This window comes from Lutra lutra, chromosome 16, assembly GCF_902655055.1.
Source record: "Lutra lutra chromosome 16, mLutLut1.2, whole genome shotgun sequence".
In the NCBI taxonomy this organism is placed as follows: domain Eukaryota; kingdom Metazoa; phylum Chordata; class Mammalia; order Carnivora; family Mustelidae; genus Lutra; species Lutra lutra.
Window position 1 is genome coordinate 26,174,670 of NC_062293.1, and position 22,502 is coordinate 26,197,171.

The window sequence follows — 22,502 nt, forward strand, 5'->3', positions numbered from 1 at the left end:
GCACACTCAGGAGAGGGAGTTTCCTTGCAAAGACCTTCCCTTTATCTGAAGCTGCACAGCCCAGCGGGGCTGCGCTGACTTGGTGGAGGGGGCCCGCAGCGGCCGAGAGGAAGCCCGCTGGGGTGGGGAGGGCAGGTGTCTGCAGCCCAGAGAAGGAAAAGGCCCTGGTGGGCCCCAGCCCCTGGCCTCGTCGCAGGGGAGGTCTCAAGGCACCGCAGACCACATCATGTGGGCCCCGGGGTGCGGCCGGCTCTGGTCCCGCTGCGCGCAGGCGGCGGTGCTCCTGCTGCTGTTTGGGGCACCCCCGAGGGGCCTGGCACTACCGCCCATCCGCTATTCCCATGCTGGCATCTGCCCCAACGACATGAACCCCAACCTCTGGGTGGATGCCCAGAGCACCTGCAAGCGGGAGTGTGAGACGGACCAGGTGAGTGGGAGTCCAGAAGCCTGACATGGACCACGTGAGTGTGTCAGTGAGGGCATGTGGGAGCCTTGGGGTGGGGAGACTCAGGAGCCCCCCTGCAGGATCTGGGAAACGAGAAGGAAGTTGGGCCCCAGGCCACAGAAATAGGGCGTGATGTCTGTCCAAGTCCAAGGTCCAGATGAAGAGGTGGGTGTGACATCCAAGTTCATCAGGGACATGGAATCCTGGGATTCCTGGTCTCATGTTTGCTGAGAGCTGCTCCCAGCCAGCACTAAGCCAGGCACGCCGTGGGGACAGCCCCGCCGCGACAGGTGAGAGCAGACACTCAGGGCATCTCGGCGAGCAGCATGTGGTCCCATTGCCAGGGATGGGAGGGTGGGCTTGGCACCTGCGTCTCTCTGGCAAAGCTGAGGCCTCCAGGCCACCCCCCACCCAGGGGTTCGCACCCTGACCCTGAGATCAGGCCAGGCTGATGGGGAGAGTGGGTGGGAACAGACTCTCCGGTTGTCCCTGGGAGGGAAGTGGGCTAAGTTTCAACCTGCCAGATTCCTCCGTCCTCCCTTCTGCTCTCATCAGAGCAGCCTGGGGCAAGCCGGGCAGGCCTGGCGCTGGAGCAGTTCTCTCCCAGCTCCCGAATCCCAGGGTCATTCCAGCTGTTCCCCATGGACGATGAAGACGAGCCTGCTGGTACCCAGCTCCTGCCTGGACACAGGCACTTGCTGTCGGCTCGGCCAGTTCCTAGGTATCTGGGCCGGGCAGCACCAAGGAATACGAGAGATGCTCCATTTGCCAAACACATGTACTCTACGGAAAAGCCCAGGACTGCCCCGCAGTGAGTGGTCTCTGGCCCCACGGTGTCCAGGGGACAACTGTCAGACCTCTCCGGCCAGATGCTGCCAGTGGTGCTCAGGAAAGGGAAGATGGGGGCAGAGCGCTCCCACTCTGCTGAGGTCATGAGGTTCTTTGGCTACATTTGCAGGGAAGTCTGTTCCCCTGGCACGGGCTGGCGGGATAAACCAGGTAGGGTAAGGGATGGTGAGCCTGGCAGATGCTGTGTGTCTTGAGGAAAAGGCTAAGGACTCATTTGCCTAGGGGTACAGTCTGGGCCCTCAAGCAAAAACTTAAAAGGATTCCTTCTAGGTTTCCTGTGCCCAGAGAATCCTTCCCCGCATCCGCCCAACCCCGACTCTGGCAACCCAACCTTTCATGGACCTCGGGGTCCTAAAGAAGCTTCCTGGGCTCGTCTTTTAAGGAATTTTATGACCCTCAGGCTGAAGAGCAGGTTCTCCTGTCTGTTCCCCATCCCTCCTGCCCTCCATCCCGCTCTGGGTCTCTCGGCCTCAGACCCCAGCTCTGAGATCTGCCCATCCCTGTCCCAAAGCCTGCCCTGGGGTGGCCTAGAAGCTTATACCAAGCAAGGACGGCAAAACAAAGTCCCCATTCTGGGCCGAGAGGGGGAACACGGTAAACAAGCTGGGCGGGCAGGTTTCACACGGCTCCTGTGGGGCATATTTCCCTGCTCTTAGCTGATGTGGAATGTCCGAGAGGCTGGGATATAAAAGTCAGGGCCACAAGAGGCCAGCTCGAGTGGGGAGCAATTCCCAGAGCTACTACCAGGACGCAGGATTAGGACCGTTGCCCGCCTGCCCAGTGGGGACGAGGTGTTATTGTCGAAAACACCACGTGAAGTCCTTGTTTGTGCTGGTCCCAGAGCATGTTGCTAATTTCGAGGAATTAAACTAATGCTTTACGTGGCCCCACAGAGAATCAAGGGGAATTACAGCCCTAGCAAGTCCTCGCTGACGGCTTGGCCGACCTTTGCCACCCAAGGGGCTGTTTTCCTTGTTGTTGGCCCCCCATGAAATGCCGCACACGTCAGAGCAGAGCCCCTGGGCCTGGCACAGCCCTCCGTGGTAGGACCTGGAGTCCTGGGCTTGTCCTGCCTGCCCTTCCCCTTGGCTCTGAACAAGCATGGGCCCGCTCTGTGACGCCTGTGTGGCCGGCCTCAAACTTCTGTCCTAGAGCTGTCCAGTGTTCCCTTCTTAGGGTTTGCTGTGAGCTCTTCAATTCGGCCAGGGCATCCTGACCCCAGGGGAGAAAAGAGAGAAAGGCAGACTCCTTTGTTCCCACCTAGACCTCCTTTGTGGCAACCCTATGAAGACGTGGAAGAAGAGATCTCCTTTCAGAATCCCATCCACCTGGAGCTCAGAGCCCTTTTCTGTCCCTTGCCAGCTCTTGGGACAGCTCTTGGGTGTCTCTTCTCTTGAGTCTCTGCATTTTCTTCTGTAAAATGGTAGTCAGAGAAATGTCCCCTCTGGGAGGTGCATGGCCTACCTCCTCTCACACTACCAGCTGTGTGACCTTGGGCAAGTTACTGCATGTCTCTGTGCCTCTGTGATCACTACCTGTGAAGTGAGGCTGATGGCTGTGCCCACCTCCTGGGGCCTGCCATGAGCAGGAGAGATGCTGACAGGTACAAACGTTCTCAGAAGAAGGCCCGGCAAATAGCAGGGGCTGCGTATCTGCCAGCTCCTGTCATCATCCGAATGGGTGGCTGGCCACAGGCAGTGAGCCCGTGACTGTTCCTTCCGCAGACACCGGGGTTGGGGGGTGAGAGGTGGAGGAGAAACCTGGGTCCATGTCCTGCTCCCCCTTGCTCAGACCTCTCCATCTGGCTCCCCACAGGAGTGCGAGACCTATGAGAAGTGCTGCCCCAATGTGTGTGGCACCAAGAGCTGTGTGGCCGCCAGGTACATGGACGTGAAGGGCAAGAAAGGCCCGGTAGGCATGCCCAAGGAGGCCACCTGCGACCACTTCATGTGTCTGCAGCAGGGCTCTGAGTGCGACATCTGGGACGGCCAGCCCGTGTGTAAATGCAAAGACCGTTGTGAGAAGGAGCCCAGCTTCACGTGCGCGTCTGACGGCCTCACGTACTATAATCGTTGTTACATGGACGCCGAGGCCTGCTCCAAGGGCATCACGCTGGCTGTCGTCACCTGCCGCTATCACTTCACCTGGCCCCACACCAGTCCCCCGCCGCCCGAGACCACCGTGCGCCCCACCACGGCCTCCCCGGAGACCCCGGGGCTGGATACGGTGGCCCCGGCTCTGCTCAACCACCCTGTGCACCAGTCGGTCACCGTGGGCGAGACTGTGAGCTTCCTCTGCGACGCGGTGGGCCGGCCCCGGCCGGAGATCACCTGGGAGAAGCAGCTGGAAGACCGGGAGAACGTGGTCATGCGGCCCAACCACGTGCGCGGCAACGTGGTAGTCACCAACATCGCCCAGCTGGTCATCTACAACGCCCAGCCCCAGGACGCTGGCATCTACACCTGCACGGCCCGCAACACCGCCGGGGTCCTGCGCGCCGACTTCCCGCTGTCTGTGGTCCGCGAGGGTCAGGCGGTGGCCGCGTCGGAGAGCAGCCCCAACAGCACGGCTTTCCCCGCCGCCGAGTGCCTGGAGCCCCCCGACAGCGAGGACTGCGGGGAGGAGCAGACCCGCTGGCACTTCGACGCGCAAGCCAACAACTGCCTCACCTTCACCTTCGGCCACTGCCACCGCAACCGCAACCACTTTGAGACCTACGAGGCCTGCATGCTGGCCTGCATGAGCGGGCCACTGGCCGTGTGCAGCCTGCCCGCCCTGCAGGGCCCCTGCAAGGCCTATGCGCCCCGCTGGGCCTACAATGGCCAGACTGGACAGTGCCAGTCCTTCGTCTACGGTGGCTGCGAGGGCAACGGCAACAACTTCGAGAGCCGGGAGGCCTGCGAGGAGTCCTGCCCCTTCCCTCGGGGCCACCAGCGCTGCCGGGCCTGCAAGCCGCGGCAGAAGCTCGTCACCAGCTTCTGTCGGAGCGACTTCGTCATCCTGGGCCGTGTGTCCGAGCTGACCGAGGAGCCCGACGCAGGGCGCGCCCTGGTGACCGTGGATGAGGTGCTCAAGGATGAGAAGATGGGCCTCAAGTTCCTGGGCCGGGAGCCGCTGGAGGTCACCCTGCTCCACGTGGACTGGAGCTGTCCCTGCCCCAACGTGACGGCAGGCGAGACGCCGCTCATCATCATGGGCGAGGTGGACGGCGGCATGGCCGTGCTGCGGCCAGAGAGTTTCGTGGGCGCCTCCAGCAGCCGGCGGGTCAGGAAGCTGCGCGAGGTCCTACACAAGAAGACCTGCGATGTCCTCAAGGAGTTCCTGGGCTTGCACTGAAGCCCTGCTCCCCCTCCGCCCCTCCCCGGTCCCCTCCCTGGCCCTCGTCCACCTCCCCACCCCCCACGCCCCTCAGTCTGCAGACTGGGCAAGGTCAGGCTGGACAGTCGGAGGCCAGCGGGGAACAATCCACTGGAGATTCTTAGAACAATTTCTAGTCTTAGGCTCGAGAAGGGGTCTGTATCTCCTGTAGCTGTGGGGGGACAAAAGGAGAAGCCAAGAGACACTTGCAAACCATTCCTGATGACTAGTTGGCTCGGGCATTGTGACCCTTTCTCTTTGCCGGCCAGTCCCTTCCGGTGGCTCTCCAAGCCCCCAGCCGGCTCCCAGCCAGGCAGCCAGAGATGGCGTCTGCGGGGTCATGGGAATCATGGAATGAATCTGTTTGCAAAAGGGGTAGGTGGGGAGAGAAAGGAGGGCCCAGGGACTCTTTGGACAAATTCCCCAGAGCCCCCTAGATCATTAGGAACAGAAACACCTTCATGTTAGGGCTTGTAGGAAGCGGGGGTGGGGCATGGTCTGACCCAGCACACACCTTGCCCTGAGGTGGTGGTCAGCTTGTGCTTCAGTCAAGGGTGCCCTGTGGTCTCTGAGGCCACCATGGCACCAGCAAAATACACATTCTTCGTGTTTCTCCTTGACTTTATTGGTTGGTTTTTTGATTGTTTTGATTGTTGATGTATTGATTTAGCTCTGTTCAGTCCAACTCAGTGGGCATTTTCTGAACAATTACTGGGTGCCAGGCGCTAGGACACAGAGTTAGTCACTGCCCATCTCCTAGTGACTGAATGTGAGTGTCCAGATCCCAGGGTCCCACCCCCCGGACCCCCATTCCCCAACCCTGGCCCCCAGAAGCAGACCTATAGCTGGTCTTCCCAGCTGTCAAATGGTCCCATCTGATGGAGAGTGAGCTTTCATCTCCCACTGGCCTCTTTGGACAGAAAGCAGATAGAAGCCCCAGGATCTGTTTTGGTGGGAAGGGAGATAAAAGGAAAGTCGGGATTGGGGTGGGGAACGGGGTGAAAGGAGGGAGGGAGGGAGGAGGGGAGTCAGGCTTGGGAAGGAAAAAGAATGTTGCTCGATGCTTCTATCTGGTGGTGGCTTTGGGAGCTGCAGGGACCTGAGGGAAGCTCTGGGTGAGATGTGGGAGGGCAGGTTTGGGGATGTGGCACCTTGCTGGTGACTTCTTGTTTATGGACTTCCTGTGCAGGTGCAGCCACCCCCCCGCCACACACACACACACACACACACACTAGATAAAGAACTTGGGAAAGTCACTGTCAGCTCTACATCTGCGCCCCCCGATTCCCTCCTCAGCCTTTCCTTCTGTCCAGGCCCCTCCAAAGCTGAAGAAGGTCATTGTGGGGCATCCTTGTTTCTTCCTCAAATGTAGGGAGGAAGATACCAATTAAAAGTTCATAGTATCAACAGCCCTTCTTGTGTGATTTGTTTGGGTTAATGTAGGTGTGCGGGGGTGAGGGGTTTACTGTCATTTGCTCTGGTGCCCAGGAGGGAAGTCTGGCCAACAGGACCACATCTGGGTGATGGAAGGACACAAACATTCATCCCACTTTGCAGCTCCGAGGCTCCTTAACTGTGGTGCTCCCCACAGCTCAGGAAAGCTGAGGCCAGAGAGGTGAGGTAACATCCCCAAGAATACAGAGGCAGGAAGATGGGGGACTTAGGCCCACATGTTCTAACTTATGTCTCAGGCCCCCTACCCATCAGGATAGCATGGCCGGCCAGGGGCAGACTCCAGTCCCTGCCACTGATGGCACAATGGGAAAGAGGTGAGCCACCCAGCTATAGTTCCCTAGGGGGCCTCTGGGTGAGGCCTGGTCCCAAAGCCCTATGTGCACTCAGAGCACATGGTTCGGTTCCCAGGATGGGACCGCAGCACCTTTGGTCTCAGGAGTTGGGGATGATTCCGGAGATGTGTTTGGGAGCCTGTGACCAGGGTGGCATGCCGCACAGCTTGCCTGTCCCTCAGGGTGCAAGCCAGCCAAGCTCAAGAGACACCTGTCCCCTGTCCACTTCCCTGGGTCTTCCAGGGCGACACCCCAGGGAGGAATGCACAGCCAGCCCCGCCCAGCCCAGCCCATCCAGCCAATCTGTCCTTAGAGATAGTTCCTGCAAGAAGGAGGGGGCTGGATTGGGAAGACAAGCTCCTCCTGGGGCCAGAGGAATGGGAGCTTCTCAAGTCACCTTTGGGGAAATGCTGAGCAGAGCACTTGGCCACCAGGAAGGAATGAGTTCTGGCCACCAGCCCTCCCTGCTTGGGTCAGGGAACCAGGGAGCTGAGACTCAGCGCCTCACCCACCTCAGAGGCGTGGGGACATCCTTTTGCCCCTGACGGGTCAAGTGTCCGTCCACATGCTAGCTCCTGCCACCTCCCTTCGTGCGCGGCCATGGGGCCTAAGCCCTGTGGCTGCTGGTGGAAGTGTGACATTCAGGGGACACCAATGGCAGGACTCCTTCTCGTCAGCTCGCAGCACACTTATAGCCCCAGACCCCGTCCCTCCCACCCCAGCCCCAGCCTGGCAGAGTGAGAAAGCCCTGCCGGTGCCATCAGGCCCACCTTGGTCTGCATCTGGTCTCCGACACTTCCCCGGTGTCTCTCTGCGCCTTTGTGTCCTCACCTGTAAAATAGAGGGTAGGAAGTGCACTTCCTGGAGATTTGGGGAACGTGGCCCTATTAACCTTGCCAAACTGAAAAGCCTAGGAGACAGAGCCTGGCACAGAGGGCTGTCCCAGCGGCCCCTCCAGGCCCTCAGCAACCAGCTGGCCGACAGCAGGCCCCCAGGACCCAAAGCCCTCGCCTCCTCCTGCTGGGTCCGGGATCTCACAGACTCCATGAACATATACGGCTGCAGATATTTTATTCTGTTGCTCAAAGCACATTGAGACGGATCACCCCACATGTCTGGGGGGGTCTGAAAATACAGGCACTTAGGGAATGGGCGCTTATCATAATGTTGGACCTACTACACGGTATGTATTTCTTGGTCCTTGAAACCACATGTGTCTGGTCTGTGTTACCCCAGTGTCTCACAGTCACTGACCTCTGGTAGGTGTTCTGTAGAGGTTGGACCGAATTCACAGGGCCTGGTTGCCTGGGAACTTGGGGAGGCTGCCCACCAAGTTTGGGAGGTGTGGCCCCAGTCTGGGCCCCAGGACACAGGGGGATGGAGCCCCCCCTCTAGGTCTGAGGCCAGACTCAACCTGCCTTCCTGTCTACACTGGACACTCACTCCTTCCCTCCTTGCATCTGTTGTCTGCCCCCGCCCCCGTCCTCCTCCTGCTCCAGTCCATCTCTGTTGGCCCCTTCAGAGGCCTGCTCTGGCGCCGGCTGTCTCCGGGCCGGCCAGAGGCCTCTGGGGCAGGACAGCTTGGCTTTTTCCACCCTCCGCCTCCCCCAGCACCTCCAGCCTCCTAGGACACTCTGCTCCATTGTCTGCCCAGCTGCTCCATAGTCTGATGTCACCCCCTGGACAGCGGGACCAGAGAGCCAGGACCAGGGGCGGAACCTGAGGAAGAAAGGAGGAGAACAAACACACAGCCGCATGGCGATTTCCTCAGGCGGGGGGTTGGGGGGGGGCGGAGCGCCCAGTGTCCAACTCTACTGTTGGAACATCAACACTGAGCGGCTTCTCACCATGGGACAGGCACCAGTCGTCATCTCTTGTCTCCGTCAGGACTCTACAGGACAGAACGCTATTCTGTGTTTGGGGAAACTGAGGCTGGAGGGGACGTGAAACTTACCCGAGATCACCCAGCGGCCACGTGACAGAGCCAAGACTTGAATACAGGCGGTTGGCTTCTCTCAGTGTGTGACACGCACGTGTGCACACATGCACGTGTGCCCAGACAGCCCGCCCGTACACCCCGCTCCGGGCTGGGCAGTGTGGAGTCCCATCAGGGCCCCAAACCTCTCCCAAGAGCCTGCCTCCCATCAGCCTCCCCAGGGCTGGCTTCTGACCTTGTCCTGTGACATGATATCTTGATCACACACAGAAGCAGTCATGGCCTACATTCCTGAGGGAGACATCAGCCTTATGCCTACTCATCCTCCTGGACCCAGATCCTCCGGGGAGCCTCTGCTGTCCCCTGGCCGCAGCAAGACCCTTCCGTTGTCTGTCTGCTTCTGCGCGTGCGCCACCCAGGCCGGAAGTACTGCCGGGGGGCGGGGGCCCAGAGGTCTGCGGGAGCCCATTCCCCACGGCTGACAAGGGACTCTCTGGATGAACTGATGGTCCTGGGACCAGGGGCCACAAGGTGCCCTGGGAGGCCACAGGCTGTGGAGGGGCTTCTCCGGGGTGTTCCCGCTTTCCCCCAACTCTACTTCCTGATGCCGTCTCGTCGTCCTCCTCCCACTTCCTCAAGGAGTCTGAAGTCTCTCTCCCGCTCTGGGAATGTGTGATTAATATAGGCGGGATGGGCGGCAGGGTTCCTGGGTCCTATTCTTGGCTGTGGCCTCATTCTGGAATGTGCCCTGAGGTCAAGTGACACTTATCTCGCAGGCTGTGTCAGGAGGAAGGAAGGACAACCCTCCAGCTGGCCGTCTCCTGAGGGAGAGGGAAGGGCTGGCAGGTGGGTAGGCCTATACCGTCCCTCTCCTTCCCGCCTCTCTGGCTCCCAAGCTCTTCAGCACTATTTCAGGGGTGGGTAAGAATCTCTATGTCCACATCCCCAGTTACCCAAGGGCAGGGACCTGCGATATCCGGGTCCCTCACAACACCCTGGCCACACTCAGCCCCACTCACGTGACGGGGAAACAGGACTCCGGTCTGACACCTCCCAGACTGGACCCTCCTGAATGAATGAACAAAGCAAGCCCTATAGACCTTATGAAGGAAGAAACACGTCAAAGGGATAATTTTCCTCCGTCTTTTACAGACACTGAATCTGAGACTCTAAACATTTACAGGAATCTTGCCCCAGGTCGTCAGGTTCACAGATGGAAGAGACAAGATTCCAACCCAGGCCTATCTGACTTTAGTGCCTATATCCTTCCCAGGGTGACATATATTTTAATCATAGTAGCTAAAGGCTAAAGACCCCAAACAGCACTTCTCCTCTTGAACTTCCATAACCCCCACTTCTAACTGGTCCCTGACCTCCGGGAGTCCCAAGGCTTCACAGAAAGCTTATAAACCCGCACTCGCCCATATAGTTAGTACTGAATTCGTGTCAATGAAGTCACATGGAATTAAATTTTAAACTCGGTTCATCAGTCCCACTAGCCCTATTTCTAGGGCCGTGTTCCATGTGGTCGATGGCCCCCGTATTGGACAAGACGTGCCCAGAAATTTTCCATCACCACAGAAAATTCTCTTGGCTGTGGCTCTCTTACAAAGGATTAGCACATCGTTCTTGTTTTCTCTGGAGCAAGGGGTCTCTCTGAGGTGGCCCCTGACTCCGAGCTCCTGGCCTGACAAGGACTCCAAGGGCAGGTGCTGGTTTTGGTCCTATTGTCTCACAGCAATGACCCCACTGTCTCCGGACTCTGAACTCCACCTGGAAATCTCCGCTTTTCTCGAGAAAGGCTCACAGGTCCTCGTGCTGATGAAGTGCTTGATCTCACTGAGCTCCTCAGGCGGTGTGTGGACTGCGAGTGTGGGCCACCTGCCTGTGGCCCCGGTGGCCTGACCTCGCCTGGCCTTGCTGCCCCTGCCTGCCTTCGACCGCGCCAAGAACGCGGCGGGGGCCTGAAAGTGGCTCCTGGGCTTCCCGGGCCGCGTTTCCACAAAGGAGGTGGACAGGCAGGTGCTGGGTGAGCTGACCCAGCAGAGCAGCTTCTCCGGCGTGTGGATCCCAACATCTGTGAAGATGGCCGTGAGCAATATTCCCCCCCACGCACTTCTGTCCTCGAGAAGGAGGCCGAGGTGGAGGAGGAGGCTGAGCTGCTAGGCCCCTGACCCCAGGCCCCACCGGAGGCCCTGCTTCTCTTCCTGTCTTAGCCCACGAACCCCACTTTGTCTCAAGCCCTAGCTGACTGCTGACCCTTGTGCCCCATTCCATGTCCAACCCCCTGGAGCTCTTCTAGCTTGGACACAGGCACTCCCTCTTTACCGATGACCTAGCAAGCCCCATGTTTAACCCCATGAGCTTTCCTTCACTCTGACTTCTCCTTCACCTTTGACCTCCCCCATGAACACCAATGTGCCCCCGGACCTATAAGTTCCAGTTTACCATCAACCCCTTCTGCCGGCCTCCCCTCACTTCTGACCTTGCCTCACCTTTGACACCATGAGCCCCACCTCCCCTCAGACTGCCTTGTCTCTGGCTCCCATGAGCACCCCTCCCCTTTTCCCCCAACTCCCTCCCCTCAGCTCTTGCCAACCTGGGTTTTTCAGGGGAGCCACTACGGGAGAAAGCAGGATGTGAGCAAAAGACACTGTGCCCTCAACCCCCCGACACTTCTCTCTCAATAAATAAACTGTTGTCCTGCCCCCCACCCTAAAGAAAAGAGCCATACAGATTAGCACCCGCACACACAGCCCCATCGGGTGATGACACCAGGGGACACTGGGTTTATGCTTCCATCTAAATGTGATGGAGAGGGATGGCCCATGAGGAGGAGACAGTGGGAACTACAGGCCACATCCTCTCATCAGTTGCTGCCGTGCGCCTCCCAAGAATCAGTCTACCAGTAAGTCAGTCACTCCACAGCTCTTCAGAGACCCTTGCTGCAGCTACCATCTTGTTTCTTGTGCGGAAGAGCTGACCGAAGGTCTAAGAATTGTTTTGTTATGGTCATTGCTGCTCTAATTCAATCGCATAAAAGGGCACCAGATATTTTAGGCCCCAGGGTTTCCAAATCTCCTTAGTGTCCAGGGTGGGTGGCAATGAGGAAAGGTCAGAGTGCTGGAAGGGTCTGGGCGCTTGAGTCAGACTGCCTGGGCTCACACACTGGCTGTGTGACTTCAGGTAAGTTAACCTCCCTGGGCCTCAGCATCTTCATTTGCAAAATGGAATAATAATAGCAAAGTCAGTCCTGGGCCTGGCTGCTCCAGTTCGTGGTGGATACGTGCTGTTTCTTGTTCCTGACCATGGCTGGAACAAGAACCTGGACGTAAGAACAGCTTCCTTTCCCCAAAGCTGCCCTTGGACAGCAAAGAAAGAACAGATGCACTCTCTTCTGCAGACAAAGGAAGAGTCCAGGATGAAGGTGACTGGAGAGGAGGGGAGAGAAGAAAGAAGGAGAGACAGAGACTCTAGGTTGTGCAGCCGGAGACCAGGAAGCAGAGACAAAGTCTAGTAATGGCGTCGAGTAATGGCGTCCATGGAGGCCCTGAGAGCATTTCCCAATCCTTCATTCCTGGCTCCAGAACCTCAGGGCATGGAGCTGGGCTCTCACCAACCTCCTGTCTCAAGTATCACGCCCCATCTCAGTGCACCACAAGGGGCAACAGAATAGAAGGGTAATGGCCTTGGAGTCTTGATGTGACCAAATGACTCAGACTTGAAGCAATCCTTACAATCATCACAACCAACAATTTCACCTCATGACCCTATGAGGAGGAGAACCCTGGTCTTCCTGGGTGAGCAGAATGCAGCCTTAGGGAGACTTACACATCTGGTGACCCATGCCCACCCCAGAAGTTGTTACCAATTAGATGCCTGGCGGCGGGATGAGTCATTTCTGTTACTAAGAGTTAACAGCACCAATACGTGCTCATAGAGCATCTCACTAAGTCTTCACAACCCTGACAGGTGTGTATTATTTGCCACCATTTAGTATTCTCTCCATTTCAGAGATGATGAAATTGAAGATCACAGAGATTGAATCATTTGCCCAAGGCCCCTGGCCAAGCAGCGAACCAAGCCTAGGTCGGTGTATGTGACTCCAAAGCCCATGCATTTAAGTGTACGCATCGGGGCGCCTGGGTGGCCCCATTGGTTAAGTGTCTGCCTTTGGCTCAGGTCATAATCTCAGGGGCCTGGGATCGAGGCCCACATCAGGCTCCCTGCTCTGTGGGGAGCCTGCTTCTCCCTCTGCCTCTCCCCCTGCTTGTGTTCTCTCTCTCTCAAAACAAATAAAATCTTTTTTTATAAAGATTTTATTTATTTATTTGACAGAGAAATTACAAGTAGGCAGAGAAGCAGGCAGAGAGAGGGGGGAAGCAGTCTCCCCGCCGAGAAGAGAGCCCGATGCGGGGCTCCATTCCAGGACCCTGAGCTGAGCCGAAGGCAGACACTTAACCCACTGAGCCACCCAGGCACCCCCCAAATAAATAAAATCTTAAAAAAAAAAAAAATGTACAGCATCTTCCAACACAGAACAGCACCTATGGTTTCCTCTCACTTCTGCTTCCTCTCTTCTCCTGGCTAATCCACAGGGCAGTGTCACTGCGTAGGATTCTCCTGCAAATGCATATCTTAAGGCCAGCCGTCCTCTGCTAAGAAGGCTGAGCCCATGCCCTTGAGGCTAAGCCACAGGAAGGGGGGGAGCATAAGGGGTTCAAGCCCCATCTCACAGAAGAGTAGAAAGAGTTCCGGTGATTCCCTACAGGGAAGAGGATTAGTTTTAATGCGCTCTGTATCTTACATAATCCACACACTGCCCATAACAAGCAGGACTTTTCAGATAGGAGATCTGAGGATGAGTAGGTTTAGCAGGACATGGCTATTCAAGGGTGCGTTGGGATTCAGTTCAAAGTGTTCCTCCAAAGCCCATTCTTTCTTGCGCAGGGTTACTGGGAATAATTTTATTTGGAGGCTTAATGAGGCCTCTACACTACTCTAGAAAATTCTTACTTAGTTCTTAGCAGTTACCAAGGATTCTGTAGGGGAAGTTGAGGGGCCCAGACCTCCGTCCCTGCTGGGGAAAGTGGGGTAAGACAGGGATCAGACACTGGTATTTTCTGTTTCAAAGCAAGATACATCCTCCTTTCAGAGAAGTGATACTCTCTGAACATCACAGGTCACGTGAAGGGGTTTGGCCAGGTTGCAGCAGTATTTTCAGAGGATGACAGAGTGCTCAGCCACAAAGGAAGCCTGGGGGAGCCTGGGGGAGCCTGGGGAAAGGCATTACCCAGGGAAAGTGACCCAGGAGAAAAGTTATTTGGGGCTGTTCATTTCTGGCTTGGATTTATATTAAGCTTTTCCTTCAAAGCCCCATTCTTTGATTTATGCTCAAACTGGAAGATACTGTAAGCGTCCAAAAAGCCAAACTGGAAAACGGAACAGTTGAGCTCTGAAAAGACTGGTTCCCTTGGCTAGGAGTAGAGTGTGGTGATGGCAGACGGCAGGTGGGAGTGCCCCAGGGGTATCTGAGTTTCTGCAGTGAACACGTGCATTCCACCAACACCAGCTTCTGGGAGGGTGTTACCTGCTGTGAACCCTGATACTTAACAAAAACAGAATTTTGTCTCTAAAGGTATGAACACAAATGCAATGACCCCTAGAGGGAGCTTCTAGCCTGAGGAGGTTTCCAGGATAAGCATCTTGAGAAGATAATAATGAGAACCATCCCTCCCCGGGCCACCGCTGACCACCACCCCCCTCCCTTGGACTTCTTACCTAACGTCCCCATCCCACCCCTGGGCTTGATGAACAGAGTTCTAAACCAGCTCTCTTTCACAGTGTCTTTCTGTTCAAAACTCAGAACAATGAAAAAAAATTAAAATACCCAAAGTCCAAGGCAGTTTCTCCTGGGAGTGATGGGTTGGCAGCCAGGCCTCTTGTTCTGGTTTCCTCGGCTTTTTCCCTCAAGGGTTAGCACACATTCTTCCCGCTGTGGATACATCTGATGGAGAAAAAGAACCAGGACCAGGTTTTTCTGCCACTGAGGCTGGAACTGGGAGGGACCACGTGCCTCCTACATGACCCCTTCTTCACGTGGTAACTCCCCCTGCGATCTAGAATCCTTCAGACGGGCACGCGTGTTCCTTTTTTTGTTCATACCTCCACATTCTCCTGTGTCTGATCATTAGGGCATGTGGGTTATCTTTCCTTAGAACATAAGCTGCTTGAAAGGTCCTAAAGGTTTCTATGCATCACCATGAGTTCCTAACCTAGTAGATACTCAATAAATGTACTGAGTGGTTGACACGGGGATTGGTTCAAATGATATCTCCCTCTGTCTGAGGCAATCCAGGGACCTGAGTGGAATCTGACCCCAGAGCAGCTACTGAGTCAGCCTCACCCTTGTGCCGCCTTAAGTAGGAGGAAAACCCAGGACTGTAGACCTCGGGTGTAGGTAGTGCCGGTGGTGATTTTCTGCAGAATCTGAGTGCCCAGACGGCAGCAGTGATGTGGATAAACACTACCAGCCTGTGACCTTCCAGTTCTCACAGCCTCTTCCACTGGGTTTTCGCAGCACAGGCGATATTAAAATGAGGTGGGGCCTGCTGAGCAAACCACCCCTTTTAGGACCACGCTGGGCAAGCCCAGGGAGCTCTGTGCAAAGTGCATTTTGGATAACGTCCCCTGAGTAATTGAGGGCCATGCAAGGTAATGGGGAAGGACTGCAGACTTTGGAAACAGAATCCCACAGCTCAAGTCCTGGCTCCCCTAGCCATATCCATCACAAGCTCCCTGCTTCCATTTCTTTATGTATAAATGCGGGAAACAGCACAGCCTTCAGAGGGCTCCTGTGAAATTACAGGAGTTGAAACATACAAGTGTTTAAAACACTATCTAGCACCTAGTAAATACTACAAAGCATTGGTTGTTATTACTGAGCTTCTGACTTTGGTTGTTCCCTCTGGACTTCTGCCGAGTCGAGATAATGCCAAAGTCATGATCACTCAAAGAGGCAACATGCAAGGTACGGGTATAGCCACCCTCCTTCCAAGTCTGGAAAAAACCACGCAGCCGTCAGGAAAGTGTGGTATCCCCGCACTAGGGGTATTGTCCTGGGGCTCCGGATTTCTGCAAAGCCTCCCCTAAGGGGAAATGATCTCAAGGACAAGTCCCAACGCGGGGTGTACAGAGGCTCCCCCTGCCCTGTTCTCTCCCCTTTCCCGGATCCTGTAGGAGGGACAGATAGAGGAGACACACCCTTGTGTGTCCTCACAGACCACCTGCTGCCAGATCCTTCTCCTCAGGCAGAGGCTCCTGGGGAACGTAAGGTCTCACCTCCATCTGTCTATTCCCTTTACACAGAATCCAAAAAGTTCTTTGAACTTTTGTGGTTCAGATAATAAACAAGTCTCCTCCCAAAAAACATTTCTTCCTAAGCTACAAAAGGAAACAAACAAAAAACAAAAGAAGTTTCTCCCACTCTATCACAGAATTCAGAAAGATGACATGTCCCAGGTAAGATTCTTTTTTTTTTTAAGATTTTATTTATTTATTTGACACAGAGAGAGAGAGAGATCACAAGTAGGCAGAGAAGCAGGCAGAGAGAGGGGGAAGCAGGCTCCCTGCTGAGCAGAGAGCCTCACACGGGGCTCGATGTGGGGTTCGATGCGGGGCTCGATCCCAGGACTCTGGGATCATGACCTGAGCCGGAGGCAGAGGCTTTAACCCACTGAGCCACCCATGTAAGATTCTTTATAGCCCTCTGAAAACTGGGTAGTTCCCAGAGTCTTTAAAGGCCCTCTGGTGACACCTCAGTTTCTAGAAAGAGTGCCCAGGGACTGCAGCTGTCTTAAGCTTTGGACTGAAGTGCTTTGGAGATCCCATCATGTTTCCTGGAAATGGAAAGGAGTTAGCAGAAAGGAAGTCACTGGGGCTCCGCTGGAACTTCACAATGACAGGTAGTTTAAAAGACACAGAGTGTTCTTTTTGGGAACAGAGCTCTGGGATCAGTAGGCAGATCTGGATAATCAGAGTGGGAAAAGACCAGGCATGCCCATTACAGAACAAATCAAAATCCAACCTTCATCCTTTCTAGCAATGAACTAACTGATGGATGGTGTGGGGCGGGGGGGCGGAGGGGGGGGTAGGTAGCATGGAAAAGCCAACTGAAAGGGGCACCTGCATGTAGAGGAGGGGACGTGTCCAGAATGACCAAGCCCATGTCATGGAGCATCTGGGCTAAAACGGACAACGTGACTCCATTTCATAACCCATACCAACAGAAGGGGTATCCAGCATTCCCTTCCATCGGTATCCAGAAGGCATTGATTTATACCCATTTGCTATACACCAACCTTGCGTGCTGCCATGTCCATGCTTGTCACATCTCTTCCCGCGTGCTCCAGAAGGGGCCACGGCGCCATGCTCCCCCCGCTCTCTCAACAGTGCTCAGGAAGGAAAAGGAAGCTCCAGATCTGTAGAAGGGCACACGGAGCCCTAGTGTTTGAAACCGGCTGCAACCTGATGGCTGGGAAGGAAGTTTATGCTTGGCTTTAACATTTAGTACCTGAAAACCATAAAAGCAAGGTCTAGCTTATTTGGTAAATGTGGTTTTTCCACAATTATCTTTGAAAGACTTGGGTGTATAGACAGAAGGGAAGCAACCTACTGTATATGCCAAGGTTTGTCTAAAAATATTTTACACCTGTTCTCTGTTCTGCACAGTGGTCATATTTTATCAGTGAAGTAAAGTACTCATAATGCCAGGCAGAATGTGTTTTTCCTTCCAAGTTCTCAATGTTTTTCCCTTCTGTAAAGCAAACCTCCTCTTCTTTTCTACCTGCACTAAAATAAAGCTAACACCATTCTCTGTAGTGGGACACGCCTCTCACCAGAGCTACCTTTAACTCCTATGCCCGAGCCAGTGTTGTTTAAATAGCAACCACCATTTCAATACTTTTCACAATAGCATGGACACTTCGGCCACCTTTTTGGCTGCTCTCAAAAGGAACGTCAGCTTGTGTTCTGGGTTTAAATCAACTTGCTGATTGGATGAAAAAGAATGCTGAAACACGGTTTCCCCACCAGTGCCTCAAAACCAGACACACACACTCAGTGCTATTTATCACTGAAACATGGATAGAGTAGCTTTTAGGATATTGCCGTAGAGTTTTTAATTCTCCGTGGATGCAAATTACAGACTGGACAACAAAATGTCGCTATAATAAAGGCGGTTGGGGGTCTGCATTTACATTTCCAATTTCAAAGGTCCACAAACCGAGGGTCAAAGTCTGGACTTCGTGCCTTCTAACTACTATAAACCCGAGAACATATGTTCCATGACCTCACTGACAGCTCTTCATAGCAAGGGGATTAGCACCTCACGAACTGCCTGGGGAAGTACACGGATCCCACCCTACCCATTCTGCAGATGAAGAAACTGAGTCATCAGAGCCAGATCACTTACTATGCTTAAGGAAGGAATTAGATTCCCTTTCAAAGAGCCTCCACACATGAACTGTCCCCTCACGGTTTTCTTCTAGGGTTTGTGAGGTGATCTCAAAGCTCCACTTATGGGTTCTATATAAAGCAAGTCTTCCAAAATATAAATCTTAAACCCCAAATATTGAGAAATGGTTAGTAGACATTTACTACTTCATGTTCCATTAATAAGATGACTTTTAGCCCAAGCTAAACTTCGAAAGGCCCAGACGAGGGTTCAGCAAATACTTGGTCCAATCAAATTCTAACTACCTCCAAATCTAAAAGATTGGCACTTGGTATAACAAGATTTAATCCACATAGAAACTACCAAAATTATTCGGAGCCATTAAAAAATGGGTTTTTCTGTTAACTGTGCAGTTTTTGTTTTGTTTTTTTTGAGATTTATCTGAGAGAGGTAGAAAGAGAGAGAGAGAAAGAGAGAGAGAGAGAGTGTGTGTGTGTGTGTGTGTGTAGGGAGGAGCAGCGGGAGAGGGACAAGCAGATTCCACACTGAGCACAGAGCCTGACTTGAGGCTCTATCCCATGACCCTGAGATCATAATTTGAGCTCAGCCAAGAGCTGGACACCTAACCTACCGAGCCACCCAGGTGCCCCCACTGTGCAGTGTATACATGTCCCCAGACTCATAGCAACACCAATGGGAATGTAAGTTCACCCATAATAGCTATGCTTTTAAAATGTGACTTTTTAAACCAAAATTTATTTTTATTTTTTTCAAGGAAGGCTTTCAGAACCAGTTAGAAATAAGAGGTCATTTGACGTCCTTACTGTTTTAAAATAAGGGTAAGGGGGCGCCTGGGTGGCTCAGTGGGTTAAGCCGCTGCCTTCGGCTCAGGTCATGATCTCAGGGCCCTGGGATCGAGTCCCACATCGGGCTCTCTGCTCAGCAGGAAGCCTGCTTCCCTTCCTCTCTCTCTGCCTGCCTCTTTATAAAAAATTAAAAAAAAAATAATAAGGGTAAGAAGACCATTTACCACATCTATACATACAGAAATCATGTATTTCCAAGTAACTTAGAAACAGATCATAGGTACTAGGGAACACATTGTTGGAAGACTATTTTGGTGACTGATTTGACCTTTCCTTTTGGTATTTATCAATAGCACAGGTGAGAAATGTATGTGAAAACAGCTCTAGGAGGCCAACAATTACAATTTTACTTAGAAGGAATGGGGCCACTAAGTCTACAGTCCTTATTGTCTGAGGGAATCATGTAGTGGTTCTAAAATGAGAGAAGTAATTTATACAATTGAATTAAGAAAATCAATAAAATTAAAGCACTGACTTAATGATTTCTAAAAACATTTCCATGTGGCCACCAAAAATATAAAATATCTCCCCCAATATATCATCATGACTTCTAAGCATGGCCAAGAGCCTCCCATTAGACTCTTCTCATGAACACTCCTGTAGATTTTACCAGTCATGTGGCTAATACATCAAAAATAGTCTTATTCCCCTGACTTGAAACCAGATGAACAACTAATCCCAGGGAACAAAGTATTGACTTGAAGAGCATAAACTCTGGAAGTTTACTGAGTTGGAATTCCAAGTCTGCCACTTACTGGCCATATAATCGTGGGTGAGTTAACTGTCTGAGCTCCCCTTCTGTAAACTGTGTTGGAACTGTGCATGGTACATAGTAAGTGCTGTGTGAGTATTTGTTAACCAAATGATTAAAAACATTTTTTTAAAAACGGCTTTAATGGAAATGTTGGACTAATTTTCCAGTTATATGCACAGATATCAATCCAAGTTTCATTAAACATGAAGATAGTGTCTTTCTAATCTAATATCAAAAAACAAAAACAAAAACAAAACAAAAGAGGGGCACCTGGGTGGCTCAGTGGGTTAAAGCCCCTGCCTTCAGCTCAGGTCGTGATCCCAGGGTCCTGGGATTGAGCCCCACATCGGGTTCCCTGCTAAACCAGAAGCCTGCTTCTCTCCCTCTCCCACTGCCCCTGCTTGTGCTCCCCTCTCTCGCTGTGTTTCTCTCTGTCATATAAATAAATAAAATCCTCTCCTGGGGCAAAGAATACATTATATGTTAATAAAAATAAAAAATTTTTAAAAATTAAATACTCTCAACAACACTAAATAAATAAATACAATCTCCTTTTATTTTTTATTTTTTTTAAAGATTTATTTATTTATTTATTTGACAGAGAGAGATCACAAGCAGGCAGAGAGGCAGGTAGAGAGAGAGGAGGAAGCAGGCTCCCTGCTGAACAGAGAGCCCCATGTGGGGCTCGATCCCAGGACCCTGAGATCATGACATGAGCCGAAGGCAGCGGCTTAACCCACTGAGCCACCCAGGCGCCCCCCAATCTTCTTTTAAAAAATGCATGTAAGCCATGTATATGAGAATGAAATTAACACCAACACATATTAGAACATTTTAAACTCAGGGCACCTTTAATTTCACCTTCAAAAACTAAGAAGTTAATCACACTAAATAAAGATTATCATTATTTTTAAGGAGGTATTTTGACTGAAGGCCTACATTTGTCATCTAATATAGGTTGAAGCTATTCAAAGGATATTTGACAATATACCTGATTTTAGAGAAGATGGGCAGCAAAGGAATATTTGAAACCCAGAGAGCTAATTTTTAGTACCAACTTACTCACTCATCAACAACCTATGCCATCTGTAAGGCAGTATTTGGGACACCAGGATCAGGCTGCTGTAGTGTCCATATTTACAGAAGTGAAAACAATGGGAAAGACCTATGAAGATAATTAACTCATCAGGGGCACCTGGCTAGCTCAGAGAGTAGTACATGTGACTCTTGATCTCAGGGCTGCTGGGTTTAGAGATTACTTAAAAATAAAATCTTAAAAAAAAAAAAAGGTAACTCATCAAATCGTCAACCAAAACATTTTCCACAAAGGAACCAAAACGTGGTAGCAGAGTGAGAAGCGAAAGATTTGGAGCCAAGATGTAAGCTAGCTTTTCTAAGGCTCTATAAGGGGTGCTAAGCAAATCACCTTTTGACTCTTTTTTTTAAGATTAAAAAAAATTTTTTATTTATTTGACAGAAAGAGAGATCACAAGTAGGCAGAGAGGCAGGCAGAGAGAGAGAGGGAAGCAGGCTCCCCGCAAGCAGATAGCCCTACGCGGGGCTGGATCCTGGGATGCAGGGCTCAATCCCAGGACCCTAAGATCATGACCCGAGCGAAAGGCAAAGGCTTAACCCACTAGGCCACCCAGGTGCCCCACACCTTTTGACTCTTAACTAAAGAAACTGAGGGCTGCTGGAGGGGAGGTAGGTGGGGTATGGGGTAACTGGGTGACAGGCATGAAGGACAGTATGTCATGTGATGAGCACTGGGTGTTATATGGACCTGATGAATTCCTGAATGCTACTGAAACTAATCTGAAACTAATGATGTATTTTATGTTGGCGAACTGAATTTAAATTAAAAAAAAAAAAAAGCAGCACCTTTTAAAAAAATTTCCATTCCTGAGGATGCTTGGCTGGCTCACTCAGTGGAGCTTATGACTCTTGATCTCAGGGTTGTGAGTTCAAGCCCCACACTGGGTGTAGAAATTACTGAAAAGTAAAATCTTAGGAAGAAAAATTGCCATTCCTTGGCTAAAATCAAAAAACACATGAAGCAAGTGTTGGCAAGGATGTGGAGAAAGGGGAAGCCTCATGGCGGGAGTGTAAACTGGTGTGGCGACTCTGTAAAACAGTATGGAGGTTCCTCAAAAAGTTAAAAATAGAACTACCCTATGATTCAGCAATTGCATTACTAGCTATCTATCCAAAGAATACAAAGTCAAAGGGATACATGCACCTTGACGTTTATAGCAGCATTATCTATAGTAGTCAAATTATGGAAACAGCTCAAGTGTCCATCGATTGAGAAATGGATACACACACACATACACACACACACACACACACACACACACACACAAATATGGAATATAATTCGTCCATAAAAAGAAAGAAACCTTGCCATGTGCAACGACCGACATAGAGCTAGAGTATAATGTTAAGTGAAAGAACTCAGTCTGAGAAAGACAAAGATGATGTGATTTCACTCGTATGTGGGATTTAAGAAACAGAACAAAGGGGGAAAAAAGAGAGAGACAAACCAAGGAACAGACTCTTAACTGTAGAGAGCAAACTGATGATTATCAGAGGGGGGATGCAGGGTATCGGATAGATGAAATAGTTGATGGGGATTACTGGTGATAAGCACTAGTAATGTATGCAAGTGCTGAGTCCCTATATTGTACACCTGAACCTGCTAATTCACTGTATGTTAACTGGAAATAAAATAAAACTTTAAAAACACCTTCCTAATGAGCAAAAAGAACATGAAAACAGTCCCTGTTCATTCTTGAGAAAAAAAAAAAAAAAAGTCCTCAAGGGGTGCCTGGGTGGCTCAGTGGGTTAAGGCCTCTGCCTTCAGCTCTGGTCATGATCCCAGGATTCTGGGATCAAGTCCGGCATTGGGCTCTCTGCTTAGCAGGAAGCCTGCTTCCATTGGGCTCTCTGCTTAGCAGGAAGCCTGCTTCCTCCTCTCTCGTTCTACCTGCCTCTCTGCCTACTTGTGATCTCTGTCAAATAAATAAATATAATCCTTAAAGAAAAAGAAAAAAA

The 22,502-nt window shown here is 52.1% G+C and overlaps 1 protein-coding gene and 1 long non-coding RNA gene across 2 annotated transcripts; one reads left to right on the forward strand and one right to left on the reverse strand.

Annotated features, from left to right (window-relative positions):
* The first annotated feature begins 226 nt into the window (after positions 1–226).
* WFIKKN2 (WAP, follistatin/kazal, immunoglobulin, kunitz and netrin domain containing 2) lies at positions 227–6,063 on the forward strand. The gene is made up of 2 exons (XM_047708655.1): positions 227–427; positions 3,110–6,063. Exons 1-2 carry the CDS (start codon positions 227–229, stop codon positions 4,628–4,630), a joined length of 1,722 nt encoding a protein of 573 aa, XP_047564611.1. The 3' UTR covers positions 4,631–6,063.
* Positions 4,443–9,144, reverse strand: LOC125087897 (uncharacterized). The gene is made up of 4 exons (XR_007123536.1): positions 8,053–9,144; positions 7,209–7,269; positions 5,491–5,594; positions 4,443–4,579 (listed from the first exon to the last, which is right to left on the reverse strand). It is a non-coding gene; the product is annotated as an uncharacterized LOC125087897 (long non-coding RNA).
* Positions 9,145–22,502: the final 13,358 nt, after the last annotated feature.

Excerpts from the sequence above, each read along its gene's own strand:
- WFIKKN2 (XM_047708655.1), top strand. The coding sequence starts at position 227 with ATGTGGGCCCCGGGGTGCGGCCGGCTCTGGTCCCGCTGCGCGCAGGCG. Across the intron at positions 428-3,109 it reads GGGAGTGTGAGACGGACCAG|GAGTGCGAGACCTATGAGAA; the intron begins GTGAGTGGGAGT and ends GGCTCCCCACAG.